At 36.5% G+C, this 17,165-nt stretch overlaps 1 protein-coding gene across 2 annotated transcripts in view; it reads right to left on the bottom strand.

The window, feature by feature from the left end:
* POLA1 (DNA polymerase alpha 1, catalytic subunit) overlaps nt 1–17,165 on the bottom strand; it is a 215,044-nt gene that overhangs the window by 30,312 nt on the left and 167,567 nt on the right. For both annotated transcript variants that reach the window (XM_075774829.1, XM_075774819.1), the window contains exon 36: nt 14,476–14,572. In XM_075774829.1, the coding sequence (XP_075630944.1) occupies nt 14,476–14,572 (97 nt within the window). The remainder of the gene's footprint in view (nt 1–14,475; nt 14,573–17,165) is intronic.

The raw sequence follows: 17,165 nt of genomic DNA on the forward strand, positions 1-17,165 counted from the left end.
TACTCAAGTACCTATATAACAAGCTGAACGTGAGCCAGCAATGAGCCCTTGCAGCAAAGGCGGTCAACAGCACCCTGGGTTACATTAGGCAGAGCATCACCAGCAGGTCGAGGGAGGTGATCCTTCCCCTGTACTCAGCACTGGTGAAGTGCTGTGTCCAGCTCTGGGCTTCCCAGTACAAGACAGACATGGCTTACTGGAGCGAGTCCAACAAAGGGCTATAAATATAATTACAAGGACTGGAGCATCCAGCATACAAGGAGAGGCTGAGAGAGCTGGGACTGCTCGGGCCTTGAGAAAAGAAGGTTCAAGGCAGGGGACCTCATCAATTTGTAAAAACACCTGATATGGGCACTAAAGAAGATGGAGCAAGACTCCTCTCTGTGGTGCCCAGTGACGGAATGACATGCAGCGAGCACAAACTGAAATACAAGAAATTCCAGGTAAACATAATACCGTCCTTTTTTACTGCGAGGGTGCTCAAATGGTGGAATAGGTCTCCCAGAGAAGTTGTTGAGTCTCCATCCATGGAAATACTCAAAAGCCAAGTGTACATGGCCCTGAACAACCTGCTGTAGCTGACCCTGCTCTGAGCAGGGTGTTGGACTACATGATCTCCAGAGGTGCCTCCTTGCCTCAGTCATTCTGTGATACTCTTGCTAAGACTGAACCAGTATCTTCTGTGCAGAAGTAGATTTCACCTCTCTTGCATTCATACTAAGCATCACTTCTTACAGTGTTGACACCAGAAAATCTTAGTGAGGCATATCATCATTGCCAGTAGAGAGGGGAAATGTATGCAGTCTCTTGGTCACTTCACTGAACTGTAACCCTTCAGCTTTTTGAGCTATTTCATATTTTAGGAGTATTCAGTTTTCATCTGTACTGTTGCACAGGTAGTGCAAGTGACAAATTTTGCGTCAAATATCACCACATACACACTGCTTTGGAAGGCATATCCAGTGGTGGACCATCTGTGGCCAAGTAGAAAATCTTACCCGTGGAAAGATGAAGGATCTTCTGTTCACTCCTCTCCCTACTTTGCATCTATCAAAGAATCAGATGGATTTCCTCCAAAGGGAGGAAAACCTTTATGTGTACCCCCACTCATTCCTCAGCTCAGTGCTATTGCCTAACCTGTCACTCTCTTTTTTTAAAGGCAATGTGTATCAGCTGAAGAGATAAGGGTGGCTTCTTGCTATATAAAAGGCCTGTTATTGCTGTGATTTATATTATCTTTATAATTGGGATATATTGCACTAGAGAGCTTTGCCTTATAATGAAAAGTTTGTTTGACCTTCAGGAATTCCTTGGACCTCACTTAGTTAGACCCAGTTGGTGACACAAAGCACCCACATTGTTAAAGTCTTAAATATAAAAATTTCTGTGTAAGTTAAACAGTATCTTTTTTCCTGAGTGTTGTTCGTAGTTCACAGTCTGCAAAAGAACTCAATTTTTAAAAGCAAAGTATATATACTAATTTGAATTATGCTAAGAACTTGGTTTATCATAATAACGGCCTTCAAAAATGTACTGTTCAACAGAAATGCTGGCCTACTACAGATGTTTCAAAAACATCAGCTTGCAACTGCTGAAGAAACTTCCCAAGAAGGATGTACTCCATCTGTAAAACTGCTGATTTCTGCAAAGAGATATTTCCTCCCAAATCGTATTTTATGTTTAGAGGATGATAAACCTGAATTCTTTACCACATACTTTTCGCCTTCCCCCCTTTCCACATCCAGAACAAGACGATACAAAATGACCACTTTTCAAACAACTCTAACTCTAGAATTCTTTCAGAGATGACTAATGCCAATGTAAGGTTTCTGACTATGATCATGCAATGGTTTTCAATAATACATACAACAGATCTTATTTAACACCTCCCTAATCAAGAGAAACTTCTCACAGGATGACAAGTATAACTGTAACGAAATCCAAAGTTTGGGGAGCTCCTACTGGAAATGCAGGACCTAACTGTAACCTCATCGGGTTCAAAGAACCCATAAAAATAAAGGCCATATTTTGCAATGAACTATTTCACTGTCAAGCTGTACTGTAAATTAGTTTCATTGTTGCCTCTCCAAACCCTTCAACATTTCTACTTCTCAAGACTCTCCCCCACATTTTATGTATTGTGAGTTTTACGATTGTTTTTTAACAAATTCACTTCATACATCTGGTTTGTTCTTTTATGCCCTTATTCTTTTGCACTAATTTTGCACTAATGCTCTTTTCTTGTGTAATTCAGAACAGGCATTTATCCTTTCCTTTATAAAATACAACCTGTTCCACACCCCCTGCCCCTGAATCCTTACAACAGCCTAAGAAAAAGTTACCTTAGTGTTAATAGTTTGTTGGGCCCTTGATTATGGTACCAACATAGTGCCATGGATTTTGATGTGACAACTGGAAGTTCTTTACCTGTCTCTTAAGAAGCAAAGACCAAACAAATAAACCCACAACCCTTTCCTCTTCCATGAAAAAGAAAGGTTTACTCTATAAAAAAATCCTCAACAACTCCAGTCCTCTCAAAGTGCAACATAATTTTTGAAGTGTAATGCTGAACCACTAACATTGTTTCTACAGTCAGGGTACAGGCACACAGACAAGTACCTGAAAGGCATCCTAACGTATGAATGTGCAACGCAAGGCTTTACCACGGCAATTACCTGTTTATCTTAGGCTGTGGTAATCTGTGGTTATATCTTACCCCTCTTTCATTTATCCTCATGAAACCTTTGTAAAGCCTGAACGTACTGTTACTGTCCTTTCACATCTATTATTTGGTGAAGGATGCTAACTCAATGGCAGGCCTAGAGCTTCAGCGACAGCAAAGTGCCAGCACTTCAATCCCTGAAAGGATGGGGGTCTAAAATGTGCAGCAGGTGACACTGGACGCTGATGGCAGCAGGAAACTGAAAGCTATTTCCAAAGGATCTCTAAACAGTAAGACTATTAAAAAAAAAAAAGTGTGAAGATGAGGGCTCCTGAAAGCCCAGCATGCCTATCATTTAAAAAAAAAAAAAAAAAAAAAATATTCCTGATGATCATATTTTCTCCCTAAAAGGCAGTTAATAGGACTGAAAGAAGGAAAAGCAGAATACACCAATGCACTGGGACTGGAGGTGATGAGCCGTTGCCACCAAACCCGCTCTCTCCTACTACACATATTACGTACTATACTAGAGTTCAAGACAAATATTTTACAGTGGCTGCCATAACTTGAACTATCTTCACTTTCTGAAATGCATCTTCATGTTGGAAGAGCTGAGCAAACCCAGGAGCTAGATGAGAGAGCACTTTTTGCCAGGGCAGCAGAGATACCTGGAAACGGAAAAGCGGTGAGAGCAGCAGCCAGCCACATCACAGGTGCCTCGAAACCCACAGATACCACAGGCAAAAGTGGGTGCTGGAGAGACAGCTTAAAACAAAGCATATTTGGTTATCTAGACCCTATGGGTCAGTGTGGCATCGGTATTCACTTGTAGGACAGAGAATATATGTATGTATCAAAAACCACAAGTGTCAGATGCCGTAATAGAACAAAAAGGATCCTTTTCGTTACTTACTAGAAAACACAGGCTTGCTTACATGTTAATAGACTAAATACTGAAACAAAATGCATGTTTTGTCTAAATAGGAACTCCTGGCTGGATACTTCTCACGTTTAAAGTTTGCCATGGCAATACGGTAAAATCAAAATGAAGCAGAGATGTCAGATCATATTCAAAAGTTCAAAAAGATATGTACACTTCACTGTAATTTCTGAATAATAGTACAGTTTCCCTTTTATAGAAACACTGAGCAAATATTTTTTTGCTGTGTCCTTATAACCATGTTGCCTTTATGGCTGCTTGCCTCACTGTGGTATCTGTAGTATGGCTTAAACTGGGAAACAGCTGATAATCTTTGGAAAACAGAAATGGAACAAATAGAAATACTGCTTTTACACTTGCATCCAGATTTTCAGAAACAAAACCTTCAGATAAGAACCTCTTTTTCTTTCTTTCTCTCTAAATGCAAGAAGAGTTGCAGTAGTTGTGCTTCACTGAATGCATGCATTTTACGTTCCAGTATCTGTTGCTTTTGCAAAATTATGGACATACTTGTTTCCAATCAAGAAGCTACACTATTGACTTCCTAAATTAAGTAATATTTGAAACAATCGAATTGTGTGTCAAGTTATTGTGAAATTGCATGCATGATAACAAATTTCAAATCCATTGATTCCTGTACGATACAAAATGTAAAGTATGAAATAAAAGTTTTCCTCATCAAGGTCTTGATTATTATAGTTTATCATTACTGTTTAAAGGCATGGTAGCTAATGCTCTTAGTGAGTGTATTAACTCTATTTGTTTTGGTCACTCACCACTAACTATTTTCCATTAAGGATGTTTCAAACTACAGGCTCAGCTCTAGGAATAAAAAAATTAAAAATCAAAAGAAGTCTAATTTAAGGTCACTACACATGTATACGATTTATGAACAGTATAAAAAGAAAACATATTTGTAAAGTTTCCTTTAATGCTCCTTTGCCCTCCCCCAAAATATGCAGCACAATTTCTAAGAAAAATAATAATCTGATAAAGGTGCTACTGTTATGTTCTGCTGGCCGTTTATGCAACATATATTGCTACACCAGAAATATAAAACAATGCCATAAGTGGCTAAATGTTTTAATTCCAAGTCTGTAAAATTCTATTAATGTCAAATATTATTTGTTTTTATCATCTAAATAAACTAGCTTAGGCTGTCACTCACTCCTTTTTATTCAGTTTTTGTTTTGTCTTACTGCATGCATCTCTCACAAAGTGAAAAATGTCTATTTAAAGATAAGTGGAAATACCACACTATGTAACGTTTTCATGTCAAAATAATTACATTATTATATTCTGAGTTAAATAATATAAGATAGGAAAACATTTTGATATGCATTTGACAGTTGTAATCCTGGCAGGATCAAATCAACTTCTACCAAACTCATTTCTGCTAGGTAAAAACAAACAAAGAGCTCCCTAACCCGATCAGCCGCCCCTCTCACCCAGCTGAGCCTCCTCACAGAAGAGGGACATGCCAGGCCAGAAGAACCTCCTGCTGTGTTTGTTCTTCAAGGCTCAGCCACGCTTTGGCCTGTCACAGAAGACTCCTTTGTTCTCAAAAGAACAATATGGAACTACACCGGCCTGAAACATGAAATTTGGTAGTTGGATTGTTATGAAGAGATGATCTTTGAAATAACTGAAAACAAACAAAAAAGGTAGCTCTCTTTCTTTGCTTCTTGCAGAGCTGCTCTTTGTCATGGAACGAGTGTGGCTTTGCTGAGAGAGGGACTCAAAAACTGTGCAACTAGAGGCATGGCTTGTGAGGCAAAGAGGTGGTGGCTGTGCTCGCACGCGCTTTTCTGAAATATGTACTCCAAACAAACACGTACTCTCATGCGCTCTTTACTTTCATGGCAGTAACACCCATGGCTTCAAGTGCTCAATTCCATTCCCCCCCCCAAACAGATCAATCTGGATTGGTTGATACCGCCTCATTTTTCTGATGGAGTGATGACAAAAGTGTAATACTCCTTTATCAAGGGAAGTATTTTTTGATTTAATAAACCAAATTTAAGGTGCATTTAGACCCTTCCCTGTCTTGTGCTGCATTTTTATACATATATCATGCACCGTTTTTATGTCCCCTATGGAATTAAAAAAAAAAATATTTTCCATTATGCTATTCTCTACATGGCCTTCTAGTCCTTAATAAAGAGAAGAATTTATCTCCATCCATTTCTTAGAGAAAAGAGTGTAACTACATTTTTATAATGTCTTGGATATAAATCCTTTGTTTGTTAAGGATACAGAAAGATATTTGAAAAGAAATGTCTCCTGTGCAGTTATTATACTTCAGTAAGAATAATAATTAAAATAATTTTATTTGCAGCATTAATTTAAATCTTGGAGATCAACTAAGGATCCTGTTTTCACACTCTGTGTTCACAATGACTCTATGTGTTTCTTTTAAAGGTCAATATAATTCAAACTGGTTTGGCGGCAAATTCTCCTTAGGACTTGTACGCTTAGCGGAAGTGAGTTGAGGTAATTACTTTAACATCAAGAAGATGACAGATTCACGTCACCTGCGGACCCAGGCCAAGTTTGGGAGCTTAAAATAGCTTTTGTCAAGTATACAGTAAAGCAGTTGCCTTACGTAATAAGCACAGAAAAATTACGCACCGATACACGTGCAATGCAGTATTAATTCTTGAGGCGTTCCACAGAAATTTCAATATTCCAGTAACCCATTTTCTGCATGTTTCTATTTCGCCTTTTCCCTTCAGACACAGAGATTACAATTTTCTTCCTTTTTATTTGTATCACAAATTGTGATCGTTTTTTTACATCATCCCTTTCACATGAATTCTATTTTCTGTTACTGAAAGTATTTTCCTTTTGCTGGTTTGCTTTAATACTGTGACATAATAAAAGCATGCTTGCTGTCACAATGAGTGTCAGAGAAAGCTTTGTATTTCTGATGTCATTTTTCTATATCACTGTGTTACAGAATAAAAAAAAAAAAAAAAATCACTGAATCTAACACTTTACACTACTCCATTCAATCTACCAAAGGTAGCACATGACTTATTTAATATGTAGAAAAGAGAGTCTCTATCTGCCCAGTTTTAAGAAAGTAACAGGGAAAAAGAACCATAAAATGTCCTGAATATCAATTTTCCCTTCTCTAACATGGAGCAAACCATTTTTGGTTTCAAACTGCACGGTTAGACAAATTGATAACCAACTATGTGCAACAGTAATTATTTAACCAGTATACAGACACAAACGTATTTCAATACGGGAAAACAAACTTTAAAAAAGCAGTTTTACTCAATAAAAGAAATCTTTGGCCCATGAGAAATCAGCTGCATTCTCCCTATCTTTTGTGGAGTTAAGGTTTCACTCCACATACACACGGCCATAAACAATACTTTTCCAAGCATCTTTATAGCTGACAGTAGATACCTGAACCAGATACTCTCAACCAAAACACAAATAATAAAGTTACAAAGGTGTTAACTGAAACGATGCAACTTTCTGTAAGTTCAGCTACAGAATTTTTAAACTTAAAGATACAAGGTAGCGATGACAAAAATTAAGAGGCTCCAAATTTGCAGGCAATACAGTCAAGGTTTCCAACCTCATTTTAAAGGAAATGATAATTAAAGACATGCAAGTCCTTCCACAACCCTCTCAAACTGTTCTGGCCATGAAGAAAGGCAAAAGGAGAGCTGGTATTATGTACAACACTGTACACCATCTTCAGTAGGTCACTGGTCTTTTAAATAATCTCTAGTGAACAAATAAGATTTCGGAAAGTTTTTAGTAGATAATTACACTTCCTGATTTTGTAATTAGTGGAACTACATGTAATTACATAATAATTATGACGGTAATTACGTAATTAAGATGTATAATTATGTAGTAAAAAACATTATGGAAATAAAAGCCATCAACTGTATAAGCACAATACATTTTTAAAAATAAATTCTGTATCATCTGTTTAAAGCTACCATTTTCCTCAAAATATCAAAGTGATTATGAGCCATCACTGGCAAGTTCTAAAATACATTTCTTATGAGACTTAAAAATCATACAGATAATTGTATCTTTTTTTAAATCTCTTTAAAGCCTTAGCTTTACATTATCCTTCTGATGTCTAGGCACATGTATACTGAATGGAATATACAGAGTTAAATTGTTTGTATTTGTATTTCCAATTTCTACTAAAATAATTTAAAAAAAATTAGCATCAATGTCAGAATTCTGGTATCTAAAAGACAGGATTTTTTTTTTTTTTTTTTTTACTACACTGCCAGATCCATCAAACTTCAGGGTCTTCTAAAAGGAAAAACATGCTAGTCTTGCACTTTCCACTAGAGAAAAGAGCTTACTGCTGTGAGAAGCAGTAGTCATTAGAAGAAGCCTTGTCACTTCTGACTTGCATTTAACAGTAACAACAGAACTGCCCCCCCATCAAAAACCAACCCCAAACTTCATCAAGAGATGGAACCACAAAGATAAAGGTCTCTATAAGGAAAACGTCAGAGACTTGCAGATAAAAAAGAAACAGTGAAATAAAAAGAGCTTTAAAAAATATTTTCTGTTTAGAGAAACTCACAAGAGAACTGATAAAGGGGGCAGATGACATTAGATAGACTACACCATTGCATGGGTTATAACAAGTTGGCATGTATCTACATACTAAAGTAGGAAAAAAATCTTGAAGTGTACATGAGAAGATATTTCTGTTTTTCCCACATACAGGAAAAAAAAAAGTATCTATCAGTAGCAGCAGGATATTTATTTGAAGAGGTCAAATAAGCATTCCAATTCACGAGTCAGAAGTTAGTTAAGCCGCTACTTCATCCCACCTGCAACATTAATACAATGTGCAAGGAAAAAAAGTCTTCATTAATCAAAACGATTTTATTAGCGGTATGAGCCACAGTAAATGCATTCCTGTCATATGCCACAGATTTCCCACGCTGTGGACATATCATAACTGTTTTAACTCATTATTTCCATTTATTTCATTCACAAGCAGAGAAAATAACTCAACAATTCATAACTCCAAGAGAGGTGTCACAGCCCATTAAGCTTTGTGCTCAGAGAAAGAGTTATAGAAATGTACAGTGTAATGGGGTTTACTTAGGTTTTGTAGATTTAATGAAAAGACCACGCAAGCAGGTCTAAAATGGAGAAAAAGCTACACTTAAGACATTAAAAAATGTCCAACTGGTAATAAAAAAAAGTTATGATCATTATGGGAGGACAACTTAAGATTTAAAGATCAGCTAACTGCCCATACATTACTTCAAAAGGGCCAAAAAAACCTACAGTGAATAATTTTCAATAGTTTCTGCTTTCAAAAAAGTTAACGAGATTTAAAAATACTCAAGAAACGGTGACTCAAATTTAAAAAAAAATGTTCAGAAATCTTTCTCTTCAAAACAACACCTTAAGGAAAAATGAACAAGTGCTTTTGAAGATATACTCAAAGATTAAATTCTTGAAAATTATTATTTTACAATCTCTTCAAAACAACATGATTGGAAGACAAAGTACTTGACAGCAAATGTGCAGAGGAGCATTTGTTTGCTTGGATGTAAAGTTCACTATAGCAAACTTAGCGATAGTGTCTGGAGATGTGACGCAAACAGAAATGCTTTGTTTATCGAACTGTACTCTTTGAAAAGAGATATGCCAAGTTTCAGCTGTTGCCATCTTAAAAATAAATGCACATACACATATGCACGTAGGTTATTTATACGATTTCTCCTTATCTTCCCCTGGAAAACTCACGTAGATAACTATATGCCCTTTCTTATTTATTGCAACAAGTACTTTTTTGTAGTCGTCTTGCCCGTATATTGATAAAAACGAGGCAAACTGTTCTGATATTGGAAGTCTTCATTTCCCTACACTAGTTTCACATACAATACAATCCTTCCAGCTCCATCTCACATCTGCTGTCCTCCCTTTATCTGACTGAACCTCCATGCTGTATCTCAGAGCAGGAACGCTTCCTTGCTCAGGCCCATCCTTTCAACGCTAAAGGCAGTTAGAGTCCGCCTCTCTCAGTTTCACCACCGTCACCAGCCGACAGAAGGACAGACGTTAAACCACCCTGACAAGCAGCTCTATCATCAGCCCCATCGTACACTGTCTTCTTTCAAAGAGTTACAAAAAAATCTTCCATTAAAAAAAAAAAAAAATCACTTCAGCCAACTACTTGGCACACCAAGCTATGAACATAAAGGGGAAAAAACACCCAACACTGAAATGATAGGGCTCACACAAATATTCAGAGCTGAATTTTTTTTTTCATGCCTAGGTCTAACAGCCTAGAAGACTTTCATTTTTCCCAACATAATTTTGCAGTTTATTCATCCATAAAGTAAACTAGGCACTTTTGGTGTCTGCATGGAAGTGAGGCACACATAAAGCTGTGATAAAAGTGTGAAAATACCCTCTGACTAGGCATTTGGTTTTACAAAACCGCAGTCCAGAAGTACATGACCAAAACAACCATATCCTGTTTCCACAGAGCGGCACATACTTTGAAGATGTAGGTCCTCCTAACAAGCAGGAACATTTAGCCACTTTTCCCAAAGTTATCTTCCTCCCATCCTCACTTTCTTCTGCTTACCCTTTAAACAGATATGTCCAGACTTTTCAGAATCCAACAACTGTGGGCTCAACAGTTGAAAATATTGTGGGAAAGAATATACCACAGCAATTTCTGTCTCTGAAATACTTAAATGCCTTGCAAACAACATTTGTGACCTTCCCTCTCTTCGAAATGGGATGGTGGAAAGGTGGTGGCTTTCAGCCCCAGTTTAGAGTACAGAACAGAAAAAATCCTATGACCAGGATCCTGTTTCTCTAAAAAAACCTGCAGCTCTCAGAGATATTAATGCTTTTGGAATAATGCTGCAGTCATTGTGAATAAGGAGACTGCAGCATCCTTATCATCTATTTAACGCCAGGAGGGGGAACTGAACTAGAGACATCTGCGTGAGGCAGAGTAGCTGTACTGACTTTATGTGGGCTCCATTTCTCTTCATTTTTAAAGGTTTTCATTTTACTGTAGAAGCAAAATGAAAACAGTAATATCTTTGAATATTTAACAATACCAATATTTGAATGGAATAATGATATAAAGCTTACTACACTCTATTTTGATCTCCCGATGACACAGCCATAAAAATACATTGGTTTCCATTTCTGAAGTTAAGGCATACAGAGCGAGCATACTCCTGTATTTAAACATCACACGTTTAAAATCACTGATAGTTTACCTATCCCTTTCTCATCCAAACGAACACAGGATGCTACTACTTTGCTATTCCTGCTGCTTCGTACTGCTCTGACTGTTCACCTAAGTAGCAATGTCTGACTAAACCCACAACCCAGCTTTGAAAAACTAAGCGTGAGAAAAGTACTGAAAACATTTTGAGTATGTTACTAGTTGGAGCACTTCTTAATTGAAAATTAAGTTGGTTTTTGACTTGATAGTAACTGTGCAACAGTTCCTAATTTAGAAAGCCAGCAAAGGAATTCAGAATTTCACTTTGTGTAGTATGACAGCTAAGAACCTTGCACTGTATCACAAAGTTAACATATTAAACTGTATCATTATAACAGACTTTAAACTTCCAGATGAATGGAAACATTTATTTGGAGGATAAGTGCTACTATTAAGAATGGGACTAAAGACCCATAACTATATAATCCAGGTATGCCTGGATGGTATAATTGACAGCTAACTTCACCAGTCACTGAAACAAGAAAATATCATGCAAACCAATCAGCTTATTTCTGATTCTTAGCAGGAAAAGATGGACCAACAACAGTATATAATGATTACAGTAGATCACAAATAAAACATGAGTGAACAACGTTGCAAATCTTGTAAACACCATACTGGTATAAATAAACAGAATAACAGGCTGCAAAACATGTTAATTAATCCTTCTGCTGTATTCCACTCTAATTGATCTGACCTATTGAAGGTCTATAAAAAACCACACAAAACCAAACATGCAGACAAGTGGAAAACTCTCCCCCTGTTGCTCAAAAACATTTGGGTTAGTAGTTGAAAGAGACATAGAAGATAGCATACAGGTTTTAAATATGTAAGACTATTCTCTTCGAGAGTTTATCACCCATCGTGCACAGAATAAGCTTCAGAAAGTAAAATTCACCCTGGATATAAAGAAGAGCTCTCTATACTAAGTACAGTGAAGCACCAGAAGAAACTGGTTGTAAAACGACAAGTTGTAGAAGCTGCATCACCACAGGATTTTTAAATTTAGACTATCTTTAAAAAGTAGGCTATGGTATTGATCCTCTTTCAGGGAAAGGGAGCAGCTTAGATATCTTTTTGAACTCCCACTGATTTCACAATTATTATTTTAGATTCCATTTCAATAAATATTATGGACCTTCACTATAAATAGCTGAACAAACAAAACCTGTTCTGTAATTAAGGTTCTGTATTTTGAAGAGGCAAGTATAGAAAATGCAAGTGAACTAGTAGTGAAATCTCAAGGTTTGGAATGAGAGAAGACATGAGTTCTTTCAAACTATGGTGGGAAACACATTTATGTCTTGAATCTCTAGTCATTGAAAATTATTTCTTTTTATAGAAGAACACTCCAAGATGAATAACACCTAAAGCTGCTATTAAGAATAAACAGAATCTAAAAGAAAGAAGAACTGGTCTTAAAAATTTAGGGAAAATGGCAATAAAAACTAGAATTGACAAAAGTCCATATAATTTAGGCTTTGAAAAACATCCCAAAACAAAGCAAAAATCCTCCCCAAACCAAACTTAAACCAACAGTAAATAAGTGGTTTAGTCACATAAAAATTAAAGAGGAGACTGAAAATACCAAAGATGTACAAAACCTACGCTAAAGTTTTGCCACCATTTTTGATAAAATGATGCTGATCACAGGTCAAGCACAGAATGGCTTGTGAATGATGGCATGGAAACAAAATTTTTTTGGCTTCCAAGGGAAAATAAACATAAGCTTCGTGTTATGAAGGGGAGGTCACTACATTTCCATTTCAGACCTACAACAAAATTGGCACATGAAAATTATTTCAATCCTACGGAGTTTTACATGAAGCGTATCAAATCAGTAACATATGTTACTACAAAACAGAGCGCTGGTACCTATAAAATAAAAAGGTGACCCAAATAGCCATAGGCAGCTGTTCTGAAGTTCTGCATGTATTTTAGAGCAATAGAAAGATTACTTCCTCCCAAAAGATATCTGAAAAAGGAGACAGAATTGTACATAGGTTTACCAGACTCAACTAGTTAGTCTCTTTGAAGAGAACCAATTTTCAAAGGAAAACTAACATATCTAATTTATCTAGCCTTAACACCTGCTGCAGCACCAAGACTGAAATCACTGCCTGGCTCAAGAAGATTATACAATAACTTTCAAATAGCTAAGAAAAAAGAGAAAAATACACTATGCTGAAAGGTAAACTGTCCAAGAGAATAGAAGGTCCTAGCAGAGTTCTTACAATTCCTTGAGAATTACTCTGGAAACTAATTCTATTGAACTTTCTCTGATTAGCAGTGAGGGTCCAAGAAACATTTTCTGATTAAGGCAGAAGGTGGGAAATTACATGAATGCAGAAGCCACCATACTATTTTTCAGAAATGATTCATTAACCTTGAAGTGTAAAATTACAAATGAGATTAAGCAGTCCAAAATTAATGAAACCAGGAAAATTAAAGAAAAACAAAATGCCATGAACCTGAGATATGAACTCATGATTCTGAAGTGACAGGAGGGGAAACACCCCCCCCCCAAACCTCAAGATTTCTATTATTACTTAACTACAAGTTAATGATATGATACAGCTATGAGCAGGGCATAGGTGACTCAGGAAAGCATCAGCAGAGGTACTTCCAGCAAATGTATAGAACCAGCATACAAGATACCAGATAGATACCATCTAAAATACCATGTAATTTCTAGTTTCTCATACTCGAAGATCTTGAATTCAACCTAAAAAAGACTGCACATAAAGGTGCTAAGAGGAAGGATCACGCGGCAGAGACCAGTTCTTCCTAAAGAAAGCTAAGAGTGTCTCTGCCTTAGTTTAAAACAAAACAGAGATATTACCACTGTTTCCAAAAGCATAGTGGAGAAAATCAGGGAAGGGAAATAAATAAACATTTAATGAATGGACATAAATCAGCCACAAACAAGTTAGAATGGGAAAATTATAGTGAATTTTCAGTCACCACAGATCAAAAGTCTGAAACACACCTTGAGCAGCAGTGAAAGGGGTAGAACCACCCACAGGTTTCAAAATAAAGTGCCATAAACTTCCAATCCTCAAAGATGCGGTGGTCTGCAGTAGCAGCAGACTGGATGTGATCACCCATGAAGCCTCTTCTACTCTTACGTCCTTATACTAGGCAAGAGATCTACACACAAAGTAATTTGGTTTCAGCTAGCGGTAGCATCCACCACGTAACATTCCTTCAGTACATCTACAAAGCTATAATAGCCTGAGATGGCTATACAGTGTGACCTCCTCTGGATGTACAAAGCCCTTCTGAAGTGCAAGCATCAGAGCGAGTTATGCTGTCTTAGAGGGATTCAGAAATGAAATGAGAACCTCTGAAAGAAGAAACATAAGTACAACAGGCCAAAACCAGACTGTTCGTTTATTTGAGCATTTTTTAGCTAAAAGGTTACACTATGATTTTCATAACGCAACACATTCCTCTTACAGGGGATTTCTCAATTCATACTTTCATCTATTTTCTGTTTTAGATCACAGCCTCGTAGTTCAGATTTGAAGAGTACAAATGTGTAGGTATAGTTTCTCGCATGCAAGTTGCTATTAAAATATAGTTAATTAATTAACAATTTAAACTTACCTTTATCATCTTCACTCATCAGTTTATCCATCGCATAGTCCACATCAAATATGTATCGGTAAAAGCAGAGCTGAGTGTACAGGGCCTTATCAGAATACTGCAATGTAAGAAGATAGTAATTAAAAATCAAGCTTAAAAGCGCATCTCTTGCACCCATTTCTAAGTCCACTATCAAAAGATGATTCTTTCTGTTTTTTTCTAACAGTTTATATGTTCCATTCATGTAAGATTTTGGAACTACTATTATTATTATTATTATTATTACTACGCTGCAACAATCTCTTTACTTCATCTCTATACTTTTTCTCGTAATTTACACCAAGCATTTATATAAATCATACTAAATGTATCCATTCTTACAGAAACATAAATTGCATTTATCCATTGTGATACGCCTATCACAACGATGTTTTAGCAGCAAAATGAAAGTCATAAGAATGATGTGACAAAGGAATAACTTCAGTGCTTTAGTATACTGTACAATGAAATGATCTCAAAAAAGAAAAAGAATTAACGCATACTTTTGATGAATACAGGTGTTTGGCTGTACTCCCTCCCTTCCCACACACACACACAGCTGTGGTTCCATAAACTGTGAACATGCCATTCAAATACAAACAGGTGCATATATACCTTTACAGCTATGTCACCACCTTGCTCTACACATCTGTGAAGACTACTGCATGTTAGTGATCACACGTTTAGTTCAAAAATCTGCAGGTGTGTATATGTGGAATGTGATACTCAATTAAATGCTCTGAATGGCAGTGATGTCAAGCCTCTGCGCTATTCCTCTGGTTCAAAAGTACGTGCCTGTACGCATTCATATCACTGTCGCCATTGCTCACATAGACATGAGATCAGTCTTGCCCACGCTATAACTAAACGCTTTCAAGTTAATCTTCTTGAACTCTTGTTCAATAACACCACATTCCAGTCCCTGCTGTTTAAGATATTTGAGTTCAAATATTGGCCAACAACGGTTTGAACAGTTGTGCATTACAAAAATCCTAATTTAGAATGAGAGAACCGTAATGGCATCAAACGTGGAAGTAGTGTCCATTTTAATACATTTAGTACACATGTAGATATGTAGGAACTCTAGAAGATTTTCTTGATGAGCTATAAAACCAACCAAGAATGTAGTTAGACCAACATAAAACTGTGACTCAGTATACGACAGGGAACGATCCTGAAAATGCAGTGGAAAAGCAACTGGTAAACTATTTCTGCTTATTGGAATTCTGCTTTAACTTAGCTTTTCACTCTTCTACTCAATCAAGCCAAGTTTTGTTACTAATTTCAGCTAATTTTACATGTCTACTGACATGTTATAAAGTATCTATAACTATTAAGCAACTCATGTTGAGACATTTGACAACTATTACTACTGCTTAGTTATTTTTTATATATTGTAACAGTATACTTTTTTCCACTTCATGTGAACCTATTTTAAAAAAAGACACACAGAAGCTTATTTTATTCCTTATTAGCTATTCTACGATATGCATCATCATTATACTATTATATACCAGTTATTTTTAGTAAATCCTGATTACTGCTTCCTGAAGAAGAAAAAAGGAGGACGACAGCGATTAAGTTATTTGTTTAGTTTTTTAGATTCAGCTGTAATTGCTGGTACACATCTCCCTGACTGCACACATGAAGCAGGTTGAATAGAACACTGAAATTACCTCCTTCATAATAGTTTGTTTTGATAATGTATTGTATGTCGAGATGATGAGAAACAGTTGCTGTCAATTTGATTAGCCATTATATTTTTATGTTAATTGCCATTATTGGGTCCATTCTGTTTAGTGTCACCATAGAAGCCATACAATGTTAGCATAAATAACAAATTGGAGTAAATTAGGAAGATATATTTTTGCCAATTCATTTTAATTGCCCCTCAGTCCTTCCGTCGGTTAACGCAGCTGTTGACCCATAATAAGCGCTAGGTCAATATAGCTGCTTGTCAATTCAGAAATGCAAAGTGCTGTGTTGCTGGTAATGGATATACAACAACCTTTGCCAGCCAACTGAAGCAAACGAATGACAACCCACATGAAAGAATAAAGCATCAGCTATAGAGTTTAGTGACCTGATATTAGTAGGCAGGCTAATTGAAAGTCACTGCTTAAATGGATAAAGAAAATACAAAAATCAGTATGTAAAAATGTATACATGCACACATAGACACACATATATATACACACACACACAATTTTTTTTTTTACTGATAATGTGCTAGTAGCTCCTTCCCTTTAGCTCCCTGCCACATCTTACCATCAGTAATTGGTGGAAAACAAAAGGGTTTGAAGATTTTCATGCCATTAAGTATGAATATTATGGCATGCTTATGAATCCGAGGAAGAGATACCTTAAATTTAAAAGGACTTTAGAACTTACTTATATCATCACTTCTTATAGTTCCTTAATTTCTGATAAACCTGTAGATTTAAAAAAGGGAAAAACCCTCAATCCCTAAAACTTCAAACCCAAATAATACTTTACTTTCAATGGTGATTTTTTTTTGTGTAAAGAAAACCTGACACCCCTAACATTATGGGAAGCACTTGGGCTAAATTTGTACCATCATTTACTCCTTCCTTCTTCCCATGAAAGACTGAATGGTGAGATTAAAATGGTGAAAATAAAACTCTACTTTGAAGTTCTTATTTTTTCCCTGC

The sequence above is a fragment of the Balearica regulorum genome, chromosome 1 (genome assembly GCF_011004875.1).
Source record: "Balearica regulorum gibbericeps isolate bBalReg1 chromosome 1, bBalReg1.pri, whole genome shotgun sequence".
Lineage (NCBI taxonomy): Eukaryota > Metazoa > Chordata > Aves > Gruiformes > Gruidae > Balearica > Balearica regulorum.